The sequence below is a fragment of the Chelonoidis abingdonii genome, chromosome 9 (assembly GCF_003597395.2).
Source record: "Chelonoidis abingdonii isolate Lonesome George chromosome 9, CheloAbing_2.0, whole genome shotgun sequence".
Lineage (NCBI taxonomy): Eukaryota > Metazoa > Chordata > Testudines > Testudinidae > Chelonoidis > Chelonoidis abingdonii.
Genome location: NC_133777.1, coordinates 86,391,914 through 86,415,389, shown reverse-complemented (window position 1 = coordinate 86,415,389; position 23,476 = coordinate 86,391,914). Strand labels below are relative to the sequence as shown.

General features: G+C 48.2%; 1 protein-coding gene across 18 annotated transcripts in view; it reads right to left on the bottom strand.

The window, feature by feature from the left end:
- The window catches only part of PPIP5K1 (diphosphoinositol pentakisphosphate kinase 1), a 222,927-nt gene that overhangs the window by 79,701 nt on the left and 119,750 nt on the right, over positions 1-23,476 (bottom strand). For 10 of the 18 annotated variants that reach the window (XM_075069773.1, XM_032768632.2, XM_032768633.2 and 7 more), the window contains 3 exons: positions 20,226-20,363; positions 19,570-19,683; positions 7,324-9,838 (listed from right to left, as the gene is read on the bottom strand). In XM_075069773.1, the coding sequence (XP_074925874.1) occupies positions 9,057-9,838; positions 19,570-19,683; positions 20,226-20,363 (1,034 nt within the window). In that variant the 3' untranslated portion in view covers positions 7,324-9,056. Of the gene's footprint in view, positions 1-7,323; positions 9,839-17,692; positions 18,372-19,569; positions 19,684-20,225; positions 20,364-23,476 lie in introns of those variants that run through there. The other 8 variants (XM_032768645.2, XM_075069777.1, XM_075069778.1 and 5 more) reach the window with 2 other exon arrangements.

Genomic DNA, 23,476 nt, shown 5'->3' with positions numbered 1-23,476 from the left:
GGTCACTCAAGCTGACTCTCTGGCCTTCTGTGTGCATTTGCTAAAAGATTTGCAATTTGCACACTTAGGGGAGATATGAATCTCCCCAAACAGTAAAGGCCCTTCAGATGTTCATCCCACAGGGAAATTACCCTTCCATGGGAGAGAAAGGTCTTTAAACCTGGGGACATGGGATCAGCCATGAAGCTTGCCTGTTAAACCAATAGGCTAAGACCACAAACACTAACATGCAATACCTGCTGTAACCACGACCAGTAACAAACGCTCTCCAGTGACTACAGGGACACTGCAGTTGTTCTGACTTGCTGCCAAGGGTGATAAGAAGGAACTGAGTGGTGGCTGGGGTCCCTCTGCCCTTTACCCTCTTGGGAGTGGGAGTGCAAAGGTGTGCAGAATACGGGCCTGGCCCCAATAGACACTGCTGGTAAAAACATTCCAAACTCCCGCACATAGGGCACATGGGCACCATGATTGAGTCTCTCTACTTGTGGTTCCCTGCCCAAATCACAGCCATAGCCTCAAAGCCTTTGGAGAGAGCCAGGGTAACATCCAATTTGAGCTTGAGGAACCAGAGATGTGGCTTTGGCAGATTTAATGAACCTATGTTAGCTCCCTCTAGAGCTTCTCAGTAGCTGTTTAAAGGGCTATTATCCACCTTTTGCTCCTTTGCTCTGTGCACTTTTTTTCCTGCCACTTTCTTCTGAGGGTGCAGCAAATAGGCTAGAAGGGAATGGGCCAGCTCCTCCCATTGCCCCTGGAAGGCCCCTCTTAGCGCAGGGGATACAGCTACTACTACAAAGGGGAGAAAAAATGCATTAACGGCAGAATTTGTCACGCTCACAAAAACAGTTGCACAATAATGAGATGTATTCTAGCACTTGCCTTTGAATTTCCATGATTCCCTGAGAGCTGAGGCTCTCCTGGGAGAGGGGAAAAAATACACCTTTTCTTTGAAAGGCGGAAAACCCCTTTCCTAGTGCCTTTATCCACCAGAAAGCAGTCGAAATGTACCAAGCCCAGTTCTTCCCCACTGCAGCTTCCCATTACCATGTGCTCTTTCCCCAACCTGTAGAGAGCACTTGGCTCCACCTTCTGCATCTGGCATTCCAGACACCTGGCATCACAGATGAAACAAATCAGCTTTTAATAGTCTCAAGCCTCAACGCCATCCTGTTCTGCACCAGGGCAGGAAACCCACTCACCACTGATTTTTGAAGTGGTTTCTCAGGACACAGCTTGTCCAATTTTTAAAGGATTTTGACAAATTGTCAAAGGTTCAGCATAACAACAAGACTTCTCCAAGCTCTGGAAAATGTGTGTTACAATGAGAGACTAAGAGAGCTCAGTTTATTTAGTTTAGCTAAGAGAAAGCCAAAAGGTGACGTGGTCACAGTCTCTTGGCTGGTACCAACATGGGGAAGAGAGTTCAGATAGCAGAGGGCTCCTCAATCTAGCAAAGGCAAAATGAGATCCGCTGGCTGGAAGCTGAAACTTTTGACAAACTGGTTAAAATGTGCTCATTACTTCTATCCAGACACTGTATTTTATACCCTTGTGTCAATGAACACTCCACTCTATCCCACATCTTTGATGACTCTCTTTGCCTCTGTCCCCATCCCTTACCAGCTGCTCCATGGCCCCACCCCAGCTGCCGGTCTCCTTCTCAAGGTTTCTGCCTTTTAATTTCCCCCAGGAAGGGTTGAAACTGCGGATGCCCTACACCAGTCTGTACTTCCTGGGATAGAAGGGAGGTTACTGGGAGATCAGCAACTGATGGTTTGGGCAGCCTCCAGCTCATTTTGCAATGCAGCAGCCCAAGAGCCAGTCTTTAAAGCCTTGCTATCAATGCACCTCATACCAGCCACAGCGTCTGCGCGAGGCAGCTTGACTGCTTATTGGCAGCGCTGTATGGGAGACTGACTTTGAACCTGCAGGCTGCATGTGTGCAATGACTCACAAGGAAGCAGCTCACTTTCCTGGGATGGTAAGGACACTCACTTGGGTGATTCAGTGTGTTAGCTCCTTGAGCACTTTCCCAACCCATCTGCTCCATCCAACCTGCTCTCCGGGGAGCTACCTTATGCTATGTGACCCAGCACCACAGCTGTTACGTGGGGTGCTGCCCACCCACAGGCTGGTGAGGAGCCTGAGGACTGCAACTCATGGGAACAAAGTAAAGACAGCTGTAGCTACCTGGGGTGGTGAGTGGAGACTCCCTCTCCCAGCATGCCAACCCTCTCCCTCCCTTCCCCTACTGAACAGCTTACTGGTAGGCTATTATAAAATGATGTCATCTGGGCAGTGGACTGCACTTTGGCCACCTCCACTACACAGGTATAGAGCAAGAGCTGGACAAGTAGAACCCTGTCAGATTGGAAACCCAGCTGGCCTCTTTGTCACTCTGGCATAGGCACAGCTAGCCCCTCTGTGTTGTGGTGTACTCCCCACACAGCCTGTCACAGTGCTACGGCTGCTGAGATTTTCCTGGAGCAGCACAAGCGAGTAGAGATGAAGAGCTGGAGCAGGCTGAGCTAATTTCTTATGCCCTGCAGGCCCAGTTGCTCAGTCCTGGCTGAGGCTCCTATTCCTCTCAGTGTGATGAGATGCACAGATCTCACCCTGCCCCAGCAACAGGAGAAAGGAAAACAATTATAGAGAAACATCTCCTGCAGCCTGGAGAGGTCTGGTTGCCACAGTAACAATGGTGATGCCAGCAGATGATGCTTATTGACCTTGAAGAGAAGCTAGAAAGTGCAGCAGGTGGGGGGAAAGGCAGCCCCCCTCCCCCTTGGCTAAAAAAGTAGGGACAGGTGCTGGAGGCAGGACCCCCCAATCTCTCCCAGCATTTGAGACCTAGGGATCTTGTGAGTCTGGGCAGCACTGCGAAGGGTGAGTGTATTCCAAAATCCAACACGTGCCTCACAAGCAAAGCAATTGAGCTTGTCTTCCCTGCCATGGCCACACTCCCTCCCAGAGCGCCTTCTAGGGGCTAATGGACAACAGATGGCTAGGAGGAGAAATGCTGAGCTATCAGCACTTCTGGCTGGACAGTTCTGGGCCAGAGGAGTCCAGCAACCCCTGCAGTTAATAAGAGGGGGGGATGTTCGGGAGCATGCCATCGTCTGATCTTTAAAATCCTAGTTCATAGCAAGGGAGTGTGTTGGCTCCACCCAGAGGAAGGAAGCGGTATAAAGCAGGCAGGGCTTCACTCCAGTGCTAGGAACGGTGATGCTCCTTCCAGAGCCCAGCAGCTGATTGCTCCTGTGGGCCAGTCACATGCAGAGCCCCTGACTGAGCACACTGGCCCAGAAAAGCCCTGCCAAGGGGAGAGGCTGGATGTCCATGAGCCAGAGCACAGCATTCAAGCCAGCTGCAATTCCAATCTAAATATTCAGGAGATGAGGGAAAATCAGTTCAAGAGAGCTGGCAGTTTTTCAAAGAGACATTATTAAGGACACAAAAGCAAACTATCCCACTGTGAAGAAAAGATAGGAAGTATGGCAAGAGATCGCCCTGACTTATTCAGGAGATTTTCAATGATCTAAAACTCAAAAAAGAGTCCTGCAAATGGTGGAAACTAGGTCAGATTACAAGGGATGAATATAAACAAATCACACAAGTATGTAGGGACAAAATTAGAAAGGCCAAAGCACAAAATGAGATGAAACTAGGTAGAGACATCGTGGGTAACAAGAAAACATTCCACAAATACATTAGAAGCAAGAGGAGGACCAAGGACAGGGTAGGCCCATTACCCAATGAGGAGGGAAAAACAATAACAGAAATTGTGGAAATGGCAGAAGTGCAAAACGTTTCAAAGTTTTCACCAAACAGGTTAGTAGTGATTGGACGTCTAACACAGTGAATACTAGCAAAAATTATGTAGGAATCAGAGGCTAAATTATGGAAGAACAAGTTAAAAATTACTTAGGTAAGTTAGATGTCTTTGACTTGGCAGGGCCTGATGAAATACATCCTAGAATACTCAAGAGCTGACTGAGGAGATATCTGAGCCATTAGTGATTAGCTTTGAAAAGTCATGAAAGACGGGATAGATTCCAGAGAACTGGAAAATGGCAACTATAGTGTCAATCTATAAAAAGAGAATAAGGACAACCAGAGGAATTACAGACCAGCCAGCTTAATTTCAGTACCCAGAAAGATAATGGAACAAATAATTAAGCAATACATTTGCAAATACCTAGAAGATAAAGTGATAATTAATAGTCAGCATGCATTTGTCAAGAACTAATCATGTCAAAGCAACCTAATAGCTTTCTTTGACAGGGTAACAAACCTTGTGGATGGTGGGGGGAAGCAGTAAATGTGTTATATCTTTATTTTAGTAAGGCCTTGACACTGGATCGCATGACCTTCTCATAAACAAAGTAGGGAAATACAACCTACATGGAGCCACGAAGTGGGTGCAGAACTGGTTGGAAAACCGTTCCAAAAGCGTAGTTATCAGTGGTTCATAGTCAAGCTGGAAAGGTCCCGCAGTGATCAGTTCTGGGGCCAGTTCTGTTCAATGTCTTCATCAATGATTTAGATAATGGCATAGAGTACACATATAAAGTTTGCGGACAATACCAAGCTGGAAGGAGTTGTAAGCGCTTTGGAGGATAGGATTAAAATTCAAAATGATCCGGACAAATTGGAGAAATGGTCTGAAGTAAATAGGATGAAATTCAATATGGACAAATGCAAAGTACTCCACTTAGGAAGGGAAAAAAAAATCAGTTGCACACATACACAATGGGAAAGAACTACCTAGGAAGGAGCACTGTGGAAAGGGATCGGGGGTCATAGTGGATCACAAGCTAAATATGAGTCTACAGTGTAACACTGTTGCAACAAAAATAAAAAAAAAAAAAGGCAAAGATCATTCTTGGACGTATTAGGAGTACTGTAAGCAAGACAGAAATAATTCTTCTGCTCTACTCCATGCTGATTAGGCCTCGACTGGAGTATTGTGTCCAGATCTGTGCACCATATTTCAGGAAAGATGTGGACAAATTGGCGAAAGTCCAGAGAAGAGCAAGAAAAATGATTAATGGTCTAGAAAACATGATCTCTGAGGGAAGCTTGAAACAATGGGGTTTGTTTAGTCTGGAGAAGAGACAGCTAAGAGGGGACACAATTTTCAACTACATAAAATATCGTTACAAGGAGGAGGGAAAAAAATGTTCTCCTTAACCTCGGAGGGTAGGACAAGAAGCAATGAGCTTATATTGGAGCAAGGGCAGTTGAGATTGAACATTATGAAAAACTTCCTAACTGGTCAGGGTGGTTAAGCACTGAAATAAATTGCTCAGGGAGGTTGTGGAATCTCCCTCACTGGAGGTTTTTAAGAGCAGGTTAGAAAACACCTGTCAGGGATGGTCTAGATAATACTTAGTCCTGCCATGAGGGCAGGAGATTGGACTAGGTGGCCTCTCCAGGTCCCTTCCAGTCCTATGATTTAAATACTAGCACACTGGTAGCTAGATATTACTCAGTTGAGGGGGAAAGTCCCAGCAATATCTCTGTAGCAGGGTGCTGGTGCAAAAGCACCTAACTAGCCCCTGCCCAGTCAGCTCCAATCAAGGGAAGCAGATTGGGGCTGATGAAAAAGGCCTGATGCTGGCCTGAGGATTGGCAACACCTGCTCGCCTGACAAACCAAGGGCTATAAAGGCTGTGAGGGAGCCAGGGGGAGGGGAGGTGTCAGAGAGAAGTCAGTCAGGGAGGGAGCTGGAGGCCTCCTAGCTGAAGGCTGCCTCTGCCTATAAAAGAGGTTGAATAATCCTGTAAAATTTGTAAATAGACAGACACTGGTGGTGGGATAACTGTAGGTGAATAAAGACATGGGTGTTGTTACACAACCCTGAAGCCTCTCTGAGCCTTACTGGGGCAGCAAGGGGGCCCCAGGAAGAGGGGTGGGTTGTGAATCCTGTTACAATCTCCCTCCACCAAACTGAGTGTCTTCTCCTCCAGCTGAATGGTCCAGGATGGGCACTAGCCAGGGAGCAGAGAAAGAGGCTGCAACAGGGCTGGGGGGCNGGGGGGCGGGGGGGGAGGCGGGGTTCTGCTCATGAATTATTAGAGAAGTCAGATTTTATTCACAAGTTTCCTGCAGGCTCTAGGGCTTGTGCTGCCATACTCCTGCTTGGCCTTGTCTGCATTAGCAACCTTTGCAAGGTTTTCTCCCTGCTGCCAAGAGCAAAGCTGAACTGCAGGAAGGGCATACTCCCATGTCATCCAACCCTGTGGCAGTCAGAGTGCAAGTGCCCTCCTGCCACTCCAGCACCCCCAGGGGTGGCAGCAAAGGAGTTCACTAAGTGCAGGGGTATATGTCAAGCGCTCTCAGTGTAGGCATGGCCAAGCAGGGTCATGGCAGCACCAGTCCCACCCTGTGAAACAGGGAAAAGGGGGTTTATGGAGACTATTTAGAAGTCTTCACTAAGCCCCTGTTAACACAAACACCTCACAAATGGTGCACTGAATGAGGCAGGGGTCCTGGGAAAAAACAGCATGTGAATGTGGAAAGTATCCTAAGGCATGTCGTTACAGTCAGGAGGGAACTGCCCCTAGAAGCTCTCTCTTGGAGGCACCCTTTCCAAAGCAAAGGGCTGTGCTGCTCTCAAGGTGGACCCCCCATTTTTAGACTGGATCACCAGGCTTTGGCACTTCCTCTTTATCAACTGTATTGACCTCACAAATGGCTGAGACACAAGCTCTCTGTGTAAAAGGCTTACCTGCCCTTTCAATGACCACATAACTAAGGGCTAGGAAAGCTCCTGCAGGCTCTGCCTCTCTAGGTCCTGCATTGAACACTCCTGCCAAATCCAGGAAGCTAAGACTGACACCCTCACCACTCCCACGGTGAAAACCACACCAGATTTCCTCTCCTTGTCTCAGGTATTAGGCCTTTGTTATACATCCAAGACTCAACTTCCACCCCAAACACCCACACCCATTTTGCAGGTTTCCTTTAACAGTGCCAAGCCATGGCACTGCCATGCTTGGGTGGGGGGCAGAATCAAGCCTTAACCTCACAGGGTTCATCCCTTCCAATAGTGAATGGCAGCAGCTTTAACACAGGTATCATGGACACGTGTATTTCCAACACTTCATCATCTCAAGTGCAATGAAGGGAGTCTCTTCCCTGTAGGGGCTCACAAAGCTTTAGCTGCACCTCAGTGGTCTGACCTGCATCCCCAAGTTCAGCTCAGCAGCGTATGTAGCAATAACTGCTTTGATACAACTGAGGCTGCTGGTGACATCAGGCGTGTCAGCACTTTGCCCAGGCTGCTGCAGTGGTAAGAGAGATGGAAGCCAGATATATAGTGTAGCATGTTTACTGTGAACACACACATTCTGATACAGCACAGAGATCTTTGGGTATAGCTTCCCCAGAGACTACAGACACAGACAAACCTGTACCATAAATACAGTCCTCCCCATAGGCGGGACAAAGGAATAGGGAGCCTTCCACTTGCTCCGACAGACTGTCCACTTTGCTCAAGAGGTGACATCACAGCCCCTGCAGATGGGGATTCCGCTACCTGCAGTGGCTTAGGAGCCAGGACCCCTGTAGTTACCATGCCTCTGGGCTTGTGCTTGACACTCATTTACATATATATTAAATAGTTTGTACTTTATCCACAATAGCAATTTCTCCTTATCAGTGTCTTAAAAATAAAACCTGATTTGCTCAAAAAGCAGTTGCACTTTGTTTCTATCACTGAAGGGTTCAGAGCTCAAACCTCACTCAACCCTCAAGGACTAGAAAGACCTGCCTCTGTACTCCCTGTGCATCCCTTCTAGAGTGGGCACCATGCCCCTCCTTGCAGGAATCCCAGCCCAATGGGAACACACAAAGGGGCAGCCACTGAAAAGGGTCCCCCCACATGCAGTGGTCCCCAACCTGACCCTGCAGTGCCCCAAGTAAAGCTTCCTATCTCACCCCCCATTGCCCTCCCTGCTGCAGTGCCTGTCCCATGCCCCCTGCCAGTGTTTCTCCCTACAATCAGACTTGCCTCTGTGCCTCCCTACAACCATCCCCACCTGAGGGGCGACTGACAGGTGAGGTGAGAGAGGCAGACAGTTACCAGGCCTGGCAAGTGGAGCAGTCAGGTTGGGCAGAGGTAGCGGGGCCCATGGAAGGAAGGAGCTGGTTTTGGCAGCAGGCAATGCCCAGTGTTACCTATTTTTCGTTCAGTCACATAAAAGCCATTTCTCAACAGGCTTGTTGGGAACCTGCAGGCTGGGATTTCTCCATTCCAGAAGCCACTGGCCTGCAAAGCACTCATCACACTGAATGTGCACCCTTGCCAAGCCTCAGGATCATTCTCCTGCTTCCAAGGACACTGCAGCTTAACCAGGAGATCCTCAAGCTGCTTTCAAATCTCCTCCCCTGGCATATTCCAGCAGCCAGAGAGCAGGAGACCAACACAGTGCAGCTGTTCAGCACAAACATGCAGCACTTGTATGTTCTGATGAGGCTTGTAGCTGCTACAGTGCCCATGTCTGCCAGACCTGTGCCTCTCTCCATGCAATCAGTGGGCTAACACCAGCTGCAGGCAGCAGGCATCTCCTTTGGCCTCATTACCCTGACAGCTGTGGCCCCACCTCCCCTTCACTTCTGGCTCCAGTGCCACTGACAAAGCAAGCCCATGCACTCCCTATGACTTCAGTGGGAGTTGCCCCTGCTCACCCAGGGCTGACTTTGTTTTTTATTTAAGGAAGGCATGGGTCCCTTGCCTGGTGGTGACAAGCTGACTGGTGTCTCTGAACAGAACAGACTTTTCCACTGTCCCGTGAATGATCCATAGACCAGTCTCCTAAAGCCCTGGGAGCTCAGGCCACGGCATGGTACAGAGCTTTGGAGTGCCAGATGCTGTGCAGGGAGTGTCGTAACATCTGCCCAGCGGGTTGACTGGAGGGCTAGAAACATTATGCAAGACATGGGCACAGCCAAGTCCACTCCAGTATTGGGGAGCCACACTGCTTCCAGACATTGACTGGCTCAGGGATTCTCCTTTCTTCCCAGCATGCTGGCCATGGAGGGAGATGCTAGTTCTGCAGCTTCTGCTGACTAGAAGGCTGCTCGTCCTCAACACTTTTCTCACTGGACAGCTGTTGGTCCTGATAGAAGTGACTGGACGGCTGCTGATCTGATAGAGCATTATCTGTGGACAGCTCCTCTTCTTCTTTCTCCAGTATCTCCACCGGCTGCCCCTCCTCACTTGGCTCCAATATCTGCATCACTGGCTCCTCCTCATCCAGCTCCGATGTCTTCCCTGGTGCTACTGGCCTGACCACATCTGGTTCTAACATCTCCCCAGCTGGCCCCTCTTCATCTGAAATCTTCCCAGATAGCCCTACCTCACCTGCCTCCAGCTTCCCTGTCTCACCCAGCTCCCATGTTCCCCCAGCTGGCTTCTCCCCACCCTGCTCCAGCACCACCAACCCATCTTTTTCAGATGTCTCTCCAGCCTGCCTGGTCTTGCCCAACCCCAGTACCCTCATCGTGCCCTGTTCTGGCACCTCCTCAGATGGTTCCTGCTTGCTTGGCTCTGGGACCTCCAAGAGCCCTGGCATCCTCATCAGGCCCTGTTCTGGCATCTCTCCCAGGGGGTTCTCTACCAAGGGCCCAGACCCACCCAGGTCTAACTCAAGTGCCTCCCCTAAGGGCTCCATCTCACTCTGTTCAGGGGGCTGGCAGTTCAGTCGCTCTTCACTTATTTGGGGACTGATAGAAGGTTTCTCCGTGAAGCCGAAGCGAGCGTAGTTCTCCATTGAGGTCGGGGAGGAGGAGCCTGCACTGGAGACAGTGCTGGAAGGGCCACTGCTGTCTGCAAAGCAATTCCAGAAAGCGTCAGACAAACACTTAGAGAGTCAGTACTAAGCTGAAAACCTCAGCCAGAGTCTGTGCTGAAAAGCCTATTAAATGGCATGTAGCACGTTCCCAGACATCAGCACCTGACTGTTCCCTCCAGCGCGAAGGCAGCACTGAGTGAACTGTGCACCAGGGTGGGACCCAAGTGGAAGTCACTCTTGTGAGGAGCGTCTGGGCTGAACTGGTAAACAGCAGGTAGGCAGACACTGAACAACATTCTGCTGGCTTTATACCAGATGCATCAGTGTGCATCCAACCCCCAGAACTGAACCAGGTTTGAGGGGACTGCAAATCTCACTGTCACTTTTATTTCTTTGAAAAACAAAATGTTCAGCCAATGGTGCCAGACTGACAACACTGGAGTCTATTTAACCACAGGCCTGGGGAAGAGCAGGCCATGGTATTCCACACCAGCCCCTACTCATGGCTCAGGAGAGACCAGAGTCTGGTCCTTGGAGCCATCTAGGCCCTGGTCTCCCTGTTGTGATTGCCCATATGCAGGTCAGTTGGTGCCATTGTGATGGCGATGGTTTTGGGATGTTAACGTACACGTGCTAGGAAGGCCTACAGGTCCCTAAAAGCATAGCAGCAGAGAGCAATGCACACATGGATTCTCTCAGTTGTTACGTCTGGTAACTGTGTATATGTGGTGGTTCTCCCTCTGCGGAGGAGGCAGCCGGAAGAGCCAGGAGAGCAGGCAGGACCACCCCACCACCTGCTCTAAAAAAACAACTTACTGGAATCATACAGGATCTCTTCCAAAAGTAGCTGATAACCAACATATGAACCCTTGGGTAACACAAGCCCACAAGACTTTCAGCTGCTTACATTTCTGTCTCAAAGCAAGTGGCTCTAAACTCAGATAAGGGGTGGGAGACACCAGGCATACCGCTGCTGACAGGTAAGAGCCACCTCTCTCTCTCTCTCTCTCTCAAAAGTACATCTGGCAATTCTGTACATAGTGGACGTAACTAGTATCAAGCCCAGGAATGGAAAGGGAAGAAAATCAAGCCATTACATGCTTTTATTTATTTAAACCCTTCTGCAGACTCTTGGACTCCACTATCAAATATTATGTCCACCAAGTCCAAAAAATTATAAGTGGGCCATAAACAAACAGATAGCTCAAAGCCCATGCATCTGCTCTGCACATTTTTCCCCACAGGTACACTCCCGAAAGAGAGTGATGCTATTGGTCTTGTAGTGCATAATTTGAAGTCTGGAGTAGGACCCTTAGGCTATGAAATAGTCACCTTCTTTCATAGATTTTCTGAATTACTTTCTCCTGTTGGTAGATATTTTGATTGCCCCTGTCGCAGCGAGATTTGGCCATCGTTTCTCCTTGGGGTGCCATGGGACCAGACAGAAGGAAGTACTAATTAATGAGCCCTGTCAACCCTAGATAAAAGCTTGGTTGGGATTCCAGAACTCTAAAGGACTTCATGTCCTTGTGAAACGTGCAGTACTGATCCATTATAGATAGCGTCCCCCATGCAAACTTACTCCCAGATGAAGCTATCACTGAGTACCACAACTGCACTCTTGCTACAAAGAACAGGGATGCAGAATAAATATTTAAATAAATGGACCAGTTAGATCTTGCAACATATCAGACTTAGGCTCTAGCATGGATACAAGCTTAGGTGTACATAAAACTATGGCTTGCATATCAGAACCCAATGGGGCGAATTTTTATCCTAGCTGCTAGTGACTTGCTACTCTTTGTCCAGAATATATGAAGGTTACTTCGGCCACATCTACACTAGCACTTACATTGGCAAAACTTTTGTGGCTGAGGAATGTGAAAAAACACATCCCTGAGCGACATGAAGTTTGTCAGCATAAGTGCTTGTGTGCATAGTGCTAGGTTGGTGGGAGACACAGCTACACAAGCACTCTTACAATGGCACAGCTGTATCGGTACAGCTGTGCTGCTCTAAGCTTATAAAAGTGTTGACATGCCCTTACTTGTAACCAGAGATGACATGTGCCTCCTGAGGGGGCACAATGTGAAGGCGGGGGGGACACGTGACCACTCCATGTGTTGCCTCTGGGAGAAACCTTCCAGCCCCTCCTCCCTGGGCTAGTTCAGTCAATCCCACCGGCTCCTGGGCCTTAGGGCTACAGCAGCAGGCCTCTGGGCCTGGCTGGGAGCCCAGGGAGACTCACAGCACCAGTGTCTCCCTGCAGCTCCAGTGCCCTCAGGGACACCTCAGCAAAGCAGAGGCCAGGGAAGCTGCTTCCAGTGCCTTCCCCAGTGACTGTCTGCCCTGTGCCCAGCCCAGGGGTGCTGTATTCTTCCCACGCTGCCAGAAGTACCTGCGTGGGTGGGAGCTTTGTCCTCCCACTGTACCTCTCTGTCACACGGCATGTTTCTGGCTCCCTCAGTGGCTCTCCCTGGCAGCCGGCCCCGGGCAGTAAGTGGAGGGGGCAGGAAGGAGCTGGTTCTTACACCAGCTGAAGGTGGCTGCTACCTCTGTGCAGAGCGGCAGTTGCTGGAGAGAGAGCCTGGCTGGGGAGGAGGTGGTGGCAGCGGCCCACCCCCGGCTGCCAGGGGCGGCAGCAGCAGCAGGAAAGAGTGAGAGTGAGAGTGAGAGTGTGTGTGTATGTGTGTGTTCCGGCTTGCTTGCCTTCTGTCTCCAGCAAGGAGGGAGAAGGGGAGGGGGTGCTGCCGCCTCCCCAGCTAGGTTCCCCACCACGCTGCACAGAGCAGTGACCCAGGCCCGGCTGCCAGGGTGCAGGCGCAGCGAGAGAAGGACGGTGCCCCCCTCCCTCCCCCTCCAGCAGGCCAAGCAGAAAACAGGAAAGCACTTGACCCTGCATGCCCCCCTATGTGGCTCCTATGCTGGTAATAGGAGTTCTTCAAAGGTGACTCTGCATATTCCCAGTTGGGTATTGCAGCATTTGTTAGGGTCTAATAGCAGAACCTTCTCCAACCAGTGCCCATTGCTGGGTACATGCGTCCCACTTCCTCCTCCTCTCAGAACTTCCAAACATTGAGGTGAGGCTATATAAGGGGGTGCTGCATCCTCTTTCGCCTCAGTTCATTTACTGCTAACCCAGAGAGACCATAATAAGACTAAGAAAAATAGGGGCAGGAAATGTGAATATGCAGAGTCATCCCAAAGAACTCAGCTTAAAATTAAACTTCATTTCGAGTGGGTCTCCATATTCCCACTTACAGCTAGTTTGACAAGCAATAGGCAGTACTGAAAAAGCCCAGAGCTGGGAACAGAGTCCTAATTAAATAATGATTGAAGCACCCTTCTGCCAAACTTGGCATCTGCTGCTCTAGAAGCTAGATCTAGCTCATAGTGCTTAGTGAATGTGTACATTGACTTCCAGCTAGCAGCCCTGTAAATTTCCCTAATAGGAACACATTGAATACAAACAAAAGATGTAGCTACAGCTCTAGTAGAATAAGACTGTACAACAGAAGACTCAGGAATTTCTCCTGATTTGTAATACTAAATGATGCATTGTTTCACCCAACTGGAAATAGCTGAGCAGGCAAACTCTGACTTCTTCGTATAAGACACAACCAATCTAGATGAATTCCTAAAACTGACTTCTATTTAAATATGTAAGAACCATTCTAGCAGCTAAAGTATGTAACTACCCTTAGCATATGGGTTTGGGTAAAAAATGCTATACTGAAATGTAACATGAATCGCCTGTCCCCCAATTCAATTATGCTCCTCTTTGTCTTCCAAATGATCTTGTTTCCAGGTGTCGAGAGGTGGGAGGAAAGAAGTAAAGAGGTGATGTCACGGTCTCTTATTTTATACCCTCCTCCTTGCTTTTAGGAATACCGCCCAGCTGGAGTACAGACAATCAGTTTCCTGGGTCCATGAGATTCAAAGCAGCTCTCAGGTGAATTGTATTTTTTGCCCACACCTTTTGCGTATGTGAGGCTTGAGTGCCATGCAAGGCCTTTGTTTACAATTCTTTTTGTTATTTCTAAGGAGCTATTCTGTGGGCATTCCCTAGACCCATCACATGTTTCAGTAACAAGCATACAGTAAAATTTCATAACTTCATATACAATAACGATGCACACATTTTAACAGGACAGTAGGGTTGCCAACTCTGACTCAAGCTATTCTGGGAGATATTTTCCCCCCAACATGATGTAATGTCATTTTCTTAAAATATCCTATTGAAGTCTCCCAGATTGCTTTCAATAGGCACCAGGAGATCGATGCCAGTTCCGGGAGACTCCAGGCCAAACCCTACAGGACAATGATGTACAGCAAATTATGATTTTTCAAATGACAACTCACAAGATATACTTTGTACAACATATATCAGAACCATATACGCGTGGTGAATATGGGGGTTTCAGGGTGTTATTTTGAGGTACAATGTATCACAGTTGTCTGATATGAAACAGTGGCTATTTTTGGTAAAAACCTGGGATCAGATCTCTGAACCACCTTTATGAAAAATCATAAAGGGCAGCTCAGCCATCAGGGCGTGCAATTTGCCCACCTTTCTGGCTGACATTATAGCAATAATGAAGACCATTTTAACAGATAAATAAAATATGAAACATTTCACCTGTGGTTCAAAGGATGACCTCAAACATAGATTAGATCAGATTAAGATCCCAAAATGGGACTGGATCCCTTAAAGGTGGAGATCTGTTAGATAATCCTTTCATAAATCTTTTAACAGAATCATGTACAGTGATATACTATCAACCAAAATTAGGTAGACTGAATAGCTACCAAGTGAACTTTTAAAGAAGAATTAGGCCTCATCCCTTCAGATTTTAAGTATATAAAATTTCTAATACACAGGGTATGGAAGCTGCAACTGGGAAATTGTATTTTCCCTGCATCCAAGCAACAAATCTAGCTCATTTTAAATAGTAACACTTTTTAATAGGCAATTTTCTAGAATTAAGTAGTACATTCTATACCAATGAGAACATAACTGCTAAGAGTAGCCAAAGTCCGACAGCCCAGGCCATAAGATGAAGAAACTGAGGATCTGGATAAAAGATCCTGCCTTGTTGCTGTGACAAGAGATCTGGAGACAGAAGAAAATGCATGTAAAGTCCAGCTGACAGCTGATGCAGATTCATGTACTGTTGCTGTCTCAGACAAGCTGAGGCAATCAATATAATTTTTGCCCTGTCCTGACAAATCTTTGTCACCACTTGCTGAATAAAAGTGGTGGTGGGGGGTATACAGAAGGCTCCTTCCCCAACACAGAAGGAAGGCATCTGAAATGGACTGACTGGCTGTCAAAGAGATCTACATCGGGCTAACACCAACAGGAGATGTCTTGCATACCTGGATTGTTCAGGGACCACTTGTGAAACTGAGAACTGACCCTGATGAGGCAATCTGCTAGTACATTGCTCTTGCCTGCTAACTGCAGGGCCATTAGATAGATCTCATGAAGAGTGCACCAATTCCATAATCTGACCACCTTGGTATATAACTGGAAAGAATGAAGCTTATGTAATGCATGGCAGAAGCATTATCAATTTTTCTCCCTTCTTCAGCAACAGGAGAAGAGTGAGCTTGACCAGACCTAAACCTGTTATTGGCAGCAGCCACTAACTGAGTTAGTTACAGGATGTGTATGAGTAAAGTAGGTCCTGCAGCCAACTGTGCAATAAGTCTTCTGTGGCCTGGCTCTGGGGGCTGCTCCCTTGTGAAGTATTTTGGTCTTTATGTTCTTATGATTCATGAACAGCTCTGTTGAAAGGAGGCCTAACATCTGAACAATGAGATTGAAAAGCTTGATTCAAACCTTGTACCTGCTAAGCCAATCTGCCTTTCGGTGGTTCGAGTTCCCTTTGATGTGGATCACTCTGAGGTCCCACCTCATTATTTCCAGCACATAGTGTCTTGACTCCTTGTTCCCCCTTAGTTGCTTAAATATGTAACTGTAGTCATATTGTCTGACTGAATCAGGGTGTGGCTCTCCCGCAGGGTGGCCTGGAACCTTCGCAGAGCTAACTTAACCTCTCTCAGGTCTGGGAGATTTATGCTGTGAGCCTTTTCCTCCTAGCTCCAGAGGCCCTGGCCTGTTTGAATCTCCAAGTGTACTCCCCAGTCCTCCAGAATGGCATCAAATATTTGCACTGTAAAAATGATAAAATAAATAGTATTTTTCAATTTGCCTCATATAAGTACTGTTGTGCAATCTCTTTACTGTGAAAGTGTAACTTAAAAATGTAGATTTCTTTTGTTAGATAACTGCACTCAGAAACAAAACAATGTAAAACTTTAGAGCCTAGAAGTCCACTCAGATCTACTTCTTGTTCGGCCAGTCACTCAGACAAACAAAATTGTTTACATTTACGAGGGACGCTGACTGCTTCTTATTTATAATGTCACCTGAAAGTGAGAACAGGCGTTCACATGGCACTTTTGTAGCCGGTGTAGCAAGGTATTTACGTGCCAGATATGCTAAACATACATATGCCCCTTCATGCTTCGGCCACCATTCCAGAGGACATGCTTTAATGCCGATAAAGCTCGTTAAAAAAAATGCATTAGTTAAATTTGTGACTGAACTCCTTGGGGGAGAATTGTATGTCTCCTGGTCTGTTTTACCCACATATTTCATGTTACAGTAGTCTCGGATGATGACCTAGCACATGTTTGTTTAAGAACACTTTCACAGCAGATTTAACAAAACACAAAGAAGGTATCAATGTGAGATTTCTAAGGATAATATAGCACTCAACTGAAAGTTTAAGAATCTGAAGTGCCTTCCAAAATCCGAGAGGGACGAGATGTGGAGCATGCTTTCAGATGTCTTAAAAGAGCAACACTCAGATGCAGAAACTACAGAACCTGAACCACCAAAAAAGAAAATCATCCTTCTGCTGGTGACATCTGTCTCAAATGAGGAAAATGAACATGCACTGGTCCGCTCTGCTTTGGATCGTTACTGAGCAGAACCCATCATCAGCATGGACACGTCCTCTGGAATGGTGGTTTAAGCATGAAGAGACGTATGAATTTTTAGCACATCTGGCACGTAAATATCTTGCAACGCCAACTACAACAGTGCCATGCGAATGCCTGTTTTCACTTTCAGGTAACATTGTAAATAAGAAGCAGGTGGCACTATCTCCTGTAAATGTAAACAATTTTGTTTGCCTGAGCTATTGGCTGAACAAGAAGTAGGACTGAGTGGACTTGTAGGCTCTAAAGTTTTACATTGTTTTACTTTTGAATGCAGTTATTTTTTGTACGTAATTCTACATTTGTAAGTTTAACTTTCATGATAAAGAGATTGCACTAGAGTACTTTTATTAGGTGAATTGAAATATACTATTTCTTTTGTTTTCTACAGTGCACATAACGGGGTTCCAAAGAGGATGGATCTAGACTGTCTTCAGTGTACCAGATGACAGAACAAGGAGTAATGGTCTCAACTTGCAGTGGGGAAGGTTTAGGTTGGATATTAGGAAAAACTTTTTCACTGGGAGGGTGGTGAAGCACTGGAATGGGTTACCAAGGGAGGTGGTGGAATCTCCTTCCTTAGAGGTTTTTAAGGTCAGGCTTGACAAAGCCCTGGCTGGGATGATTTAGTTGGGGACTGGTCCTACGTTGAGCAGGGGATTGGACTAGATACCTCTTGAGGTTCCTTCCAACCCTGATATTCTATGATTCTATGAAATATTTGTAATAAAAAATATAAAGTGAGCACTGTACACTTTGCATTCTGCGTTGTAATTGAAATAAATATATTTGAAAATGTAGAAAACATCAAAAATATTTAAATCAATTATATTCTATTATTGTTTAACAGTGCGATTAATCGCGCAGTTAATCACGATTATTTTTTTTAATCGCTTGACAGCCCTAGCCATAACTATACTGTACTTAAACTACTTTATACTAAAAACTAAACTGTAAACTAACAAGGGACCAGAGTGGTTCAATTCCATCTGGCACAGGAGCTGTTCCCTTACATAGCTACTCTGAGAGGAAGCGTCTAAGGGGGCATGTGTGCTCTCATGAGCACTGCTTAGAGAAGGTTCTGCCATTGGGTGCCAACAGGTGAGGCAATATCTGTAAGTGGGAATATGCAGTGCCACTTGAAGAATACTGATTTTTCATCAGCATCTCCTGAAGTAGCTAGGCTGCTAAGCTCAGAGAAAATAAAAACCCAATAGCCCCTGAAACCTCGAGAACCCACATCTTATGCTACATTGGCAGTACCAGACCCCAGGATCCAGATTGCAAGGGTTCACACCTGCCTGCCCCTGCCCCAGATAGGTCAGTAGATATGTCAGAGGAGGGAGGAGTCTGTCTCCCTACACAAATCACCTGGGAGGGTTTTTTAGATCTGGGAGTCCTGACAGTGCCACAAGAATGGGGCAGAAGGGCTGCTGTGCAATCTGCCAGGGTGAGAATCCCACCTACTCACCTCCATGACCTCCCTCAGCCTCAACTTTTTGGCACACAGAGCCTTCTTGCTTTGTCCAGTGGCCTGGGGTTTATGATGGTCAAGAGCTGTAGGTAAAGCAGGGACACTACACCTTAGCCCTGCTCACCTCAGTCTTTGACTCCACACTGAGTTGCTAGCGAGTACAGAAGGGAGAAAGTCCCAGCTTCATGACAACAAAGCGTAAAATAAAGCCAGCACCTAGCCCAAAGGAGAGAAGTCTATTTGCTCATCACACCAGATTTTGAGGAGAATTCCGGGTTAGATCTGACCAGGAGGAGCAGAACAAAGGCATGAACCTTGGACGTGTACCTTTTGGGAAGAAGGTCCTAGCCCTGCCCTCCTGCTGTGAGCTCCAAGGAGCATGGGGGAGAGGAAACTCCCACCCCCAGAAAGGACAGAAATGCCGAATGTACTTTTGACCACTGCTTAACAGGGAAAAGATTCAACCAAAGGCCTTAGAAGTGAGATGAACCTTATTTTCAAATGCAATCACAGTCACTGTGAGAAGTGCTGTCCCTCACTTCCCCCTACAACAGAGTGGAGGGAGCGTCCTGGCCTCAGCAACCCTTAGAAGGAATGGGTGAATGAGGTGCAGTGATAGCACTGGATGAGGACTCAAGAGTTTTGCATTCCCATTCCTAGTTCTGTCACTGGGTTGCTCTGTATCCTGGAGTGAATCCCATGCCCTCTCTGGGTCCCCAAAGGGGTTGTGAAGCTCAGCTGTAGCTGTGATGAGTGACAGAGAAAAGCCTACAACTAAAATAGTAAAGAAGGGAACATCATGGCCTGGAGCTCTGGGGGAGAATCTGAACAAGAAAAGGTATTCTGCCTCCTGGATCAGAGGCACTGCTATTTGTCAGGGAGAATCAAACATACTGGAGATGGAAACCCCTCGTAGGTGCCAACCAGTCTATCCCTACACTCAGGGGACAGTGCGGGGGTCACCTTGATAGCATCCGTGGGGAGACTGTCCACTTGAGTTGTTAATGTGTCATGATGGAGCTTCCACCTCTTCCCTTGCAGGACCTTTTGGTAGACGGATATCTTTTTCCTTCAGGAAGCAATTCCCAATGCAGTAGACAGGCTACATGTTTTCTTTATACTCAGTTATATACCATTTCTCCCAGGTCTACCCCTGGAAGTCCCCTAAGCAATTCCTCTCCTGCCTGCAAACCCTCCAAGCATCCTTGGCATCCTGCCGCAACCACCATTTCGCCCAGCTATCACAAATCAATTCCTCCATAAGAGAAAGGAAACACTCACACCACGGTGGTTTGTCCGAGCGCTGGCGCAGTGGCAGAGATGAAGACGAGAGGATTCTCTGTGGCATGAAGGGGTCACCGGCTGTCTGGCTTGCAATCACGGAATCAAACAGAGCTTGAAGAGACAGAACATCCGCATGAGGCCACAAAAATTCCATCAACCAAACAGATTAACACCCCAGAGTAGAAAATACCAGGCTGCTGCTCCAGCCACAACAGAATCTAGGCCCTCTGCAGATCTGCAAGCAACCTGCAGTGCCCCCACCATCCCTTCCGGCATCATTATGGATGAACCAAGGTACTTACTACACCAAAAGCAGCTATTCTGATAATGCTTTCAAATGGTTTGGCTAGCAGATACAGACTCCCTCCTCCTGCAGTTAGAAGTTACTTTTGATTGACTGCCTCTTATGTCTCACATAACCATGCAGGGCCACCCAGGACTCACCCACTGGACCAGCAGGCTCTGGAGCTGTTACGTTAACTGGCATTTGCTACTTGCCTTACCCTTTTCAATCTGCCTCTACATTCTACAAGGAGAACAGAGGATAAACAGCCCCATGCCCCCCTGCCCCCCCGTGGATCGACCACTGCTCCTGTTGTCCTTCTTTTCTCAGGGTCTCAAGACCTGCCAGCCTCACCCACCCCCACCAGTACCTGTGGATGCTCGAGAGTGCAAGTTGCTGTAACACCTGCACACAGATGTCAGGAACTCATTGACCTGTCGCAAAGAGAGGGAGTTGTGTAGGGTCTCCAGTGGGTAAATGGTGGGAACCATGGAGCAGCCTTCAAAACCTGCAAGAAATCCAGGCAGAAAAAAAATACAGCAGACAATGACTTGGTTGCATTCAGGATCATTCACCACTGAGTGAGGAGAGGGAAGCAGTCTCCCAAACCAGACAAGATGGGGCCACTATGAACACCAGACCCAAATTCACCTCGTCTAGGCCAGGAAAATTGTCATTAAGCAAAAGCAAGACAGAGAGCACGAGCACAGGCATGCACAGCCAGAGTGGGGGGAGGACATATCACCTCTCTGCTGCCCAGTTTGTGACCCTTTTACTAAATTACAGGCATTTGTTTGGTTGTTGTGGAAGAATTCATCATGCGCCCAACAGCTCATAGCAGCCACTCTGGAGAAAGTCAGCAAAACCTTAATGGGAAAATGGCTCCCATTTCTGGTGCCTTAAGTTTGTGACAAGATTTTGTCTCTGTCCTAAAACGTGCCCCACAACCATATAACCATTTAACTAAAGAAATGGTGAACTGCAAGCTGAAGGCTCCCACAAAGACCTGCCGTGCCCCTCCTGCTCACACAGGCCTGGCAAGTTTACCACTGTACTAGAGCCCAGGTCCTCCCTGGCATGGCTCTCAAACTTCTGCGCACTCATTTCCAGTAGCCATCAAATCCAATGCTACCAGGACCAAGCATTTCACTCACTCACTGGTCCGCCCTTGCTCAGATCTCACACCCAGCAGGGATGCAGGAGTCCCCATGTGACATTTCTGACCCCAGCAGAGCCACTGTAACACTAAGGCATCGGGCAGCAATGCTGCCTCTCTTCGACTCTCCTTAGTGCCCCCTGTGGGCTCTGAGCCAGCGCACAATTGCTAGCAGCAGGAAGGAGGCTGACGGGAAGAGACCAAGGCAGAATGGGGGAAGCTGTTTCAGGCACTCCTGCCTCCATGATCCCTTCACCCTCTTTCCAGGCTGTCCCTGGTTTCCATTCCCCACTTCAATCCTGCCCATTCACCCCTGGCTCCATCAAGCTGCCTTGGAAAGTTCCTCCCTCCCTGAAGACCTGGCCCCTCTGATCCTGAGAGGGACTCTGCAATTTGTCCTCACTGGTGAAAAATGTCACGCATGGAACTGCTAAAAACCCTGAAAGCAGTGGAAAGCCATTCCCAGCCCTGCGCAAGTGCTCAAAAATACATTTCCAGATCTAATAAAAGGATTCCCGCAGCTCCACGCCATGTATCTACTGAGAGGCTTCAGGGAGTCTTACATGGAGGCTGCTTAGTGTAGTTATATTTAAAACAGTTCTGTGCTGCAATGGCCCATTCTTGTTTTGGTGTAGTGAGGTCATCTAACCGAGGGGTCCCCAATGTGGTGACGTCATCGAGAGGCATCACTGCCAAAATGCCGCCGAAATTCGGTGACATTTTGGCAGATGCATGACCGCCACCACGGTCTGCCAGACGAAAAGGTTGGGGACCACTGATCTAACCCATCTCTGTAAAGCACCAGCTAAGGAGAACAAGTATCTGTGCATGCAGAATCATCTTGCAGGGAAGCAGGAGCACATCACATGTAGATACCACAGAGTGGTGCACTCTCACCCTGAAACCTTTCAAGAGGACAGAGCAGCAGAGCTGCACTCTACAACTCTGCCTCAGGTGCACATCCAGCCACAGTGACTAACGGTGCCCAAAGGCTTCCCAGACAGCTCCCAAAACAGAGAGGAGAGGTTTCCCCATGCCAAGGAGCTTACAAACAAATTTTAGACAAGACGTGAGAGGGGTAACACAACAGCCACAAGAGGAGAGGATAACTCATATTACACTGCTTCCAAGCAAGGTCTAGTAGAATGAGCAAGGGCTTTTCATGGGAGTGTCGATAAAGCAGACATCTCCATTTGATCGTTTCTCATAGGCATTATGGCAGAAGTGGATTGTGAAAAGGGATTGAATGAGGAGGGCAGGACGGGCAGGCCAACTCAGTGCGGGATATTCCATGCATAGCAGCAGCAGATGAAAACAGAGGGCAGCAGTTCTCAAAGATCCCAAGGCCAGAAGGGACCATTGTGACCATCTAGCCTGACCTCCTGCATAGCACAGGCCAGAGAACTGCCCCCAAGTAATCCCTAGATCACAGCTTTTAGAAAACGATGCAGTCTTGATTTAAAAATGGTCAGTAATTCACCACAACCATTGGGAAATTGTTCCAGTGGTTAATTCAGAGGTGGGCAAACTATAGCCCAAGGGCCACATCCAGCCGCAGGACCGTCCTGCCCAGCCCTTGAGCTCCCGGCCAGCGAGGCTATCCCTGGCTCCTTCCCTGCTGTTCCCCCTCCCCTGCAGCCATGCCGCACACCTCTCAGGCACCCCAATAAGCGACTCCTGCTACTCTGAGCGACATGGTAAGGGGGCAGGGGATGGGGAGTGGTGTTGTGGGGGGGCTTAGATAAGGGGCACCCGGGGGCTTTCAGGGGATGGGAGCAGGAGGGGGTGGATAAGCACAGGAGTCCCGGGGGGCCTGTCAGGCGGCGAGGATGTGGACAGGGGTCAGGGCAGACAGGGAACAGACAGCGGGGGGGCGGGGGGAGGTTGGATAGAGTGTGGGGTCCCGGGGGGGCGGTGAGGAGACAAGGAGCAGGTGGAGTTGGATGGATTGGGAGTTCTGAAGGGGGAAGTTAGGGGGCGGGAAGTGGAAGGGAGCAGGGAGCGGGGGCAGGCTGTTTGGGGAGGCACAGGCTTCCTTACCCGGCCCTCCATACAGTTTTGCAACCTCGATGTGGCCCTCTGGCCAGAAAGTTTGCCCACCCCTAGGTTAATTACGCTCACCTTAAAAAATCCACATCTTATTTCCAGTCTGAATTTGTCCAGCTTCCACTTCCAGCCACTGGATCTTGTTATACCTGTCTCTGCTAGACTCAAGAGCCCACTACTAAATATCTGACCCCATGCAGACTGTGATCAAGTCACCCCGTAATTTATCTTAGCCTTCCTTGTCTCCTGTCATTATCTAGTTAGCTTAAAGACAAGATTATCTGGGGCCTTTACATGGACAAAACAGTGCAAGGTCCTAGCTTCCCCATACACTGCCTCCAGCCAATGGCTCTCATTGCAGACTGCAGGGAAAGAGGGGTCCCCATGGTGGTTTATGTCCACTCTGACCCCACAGCTGA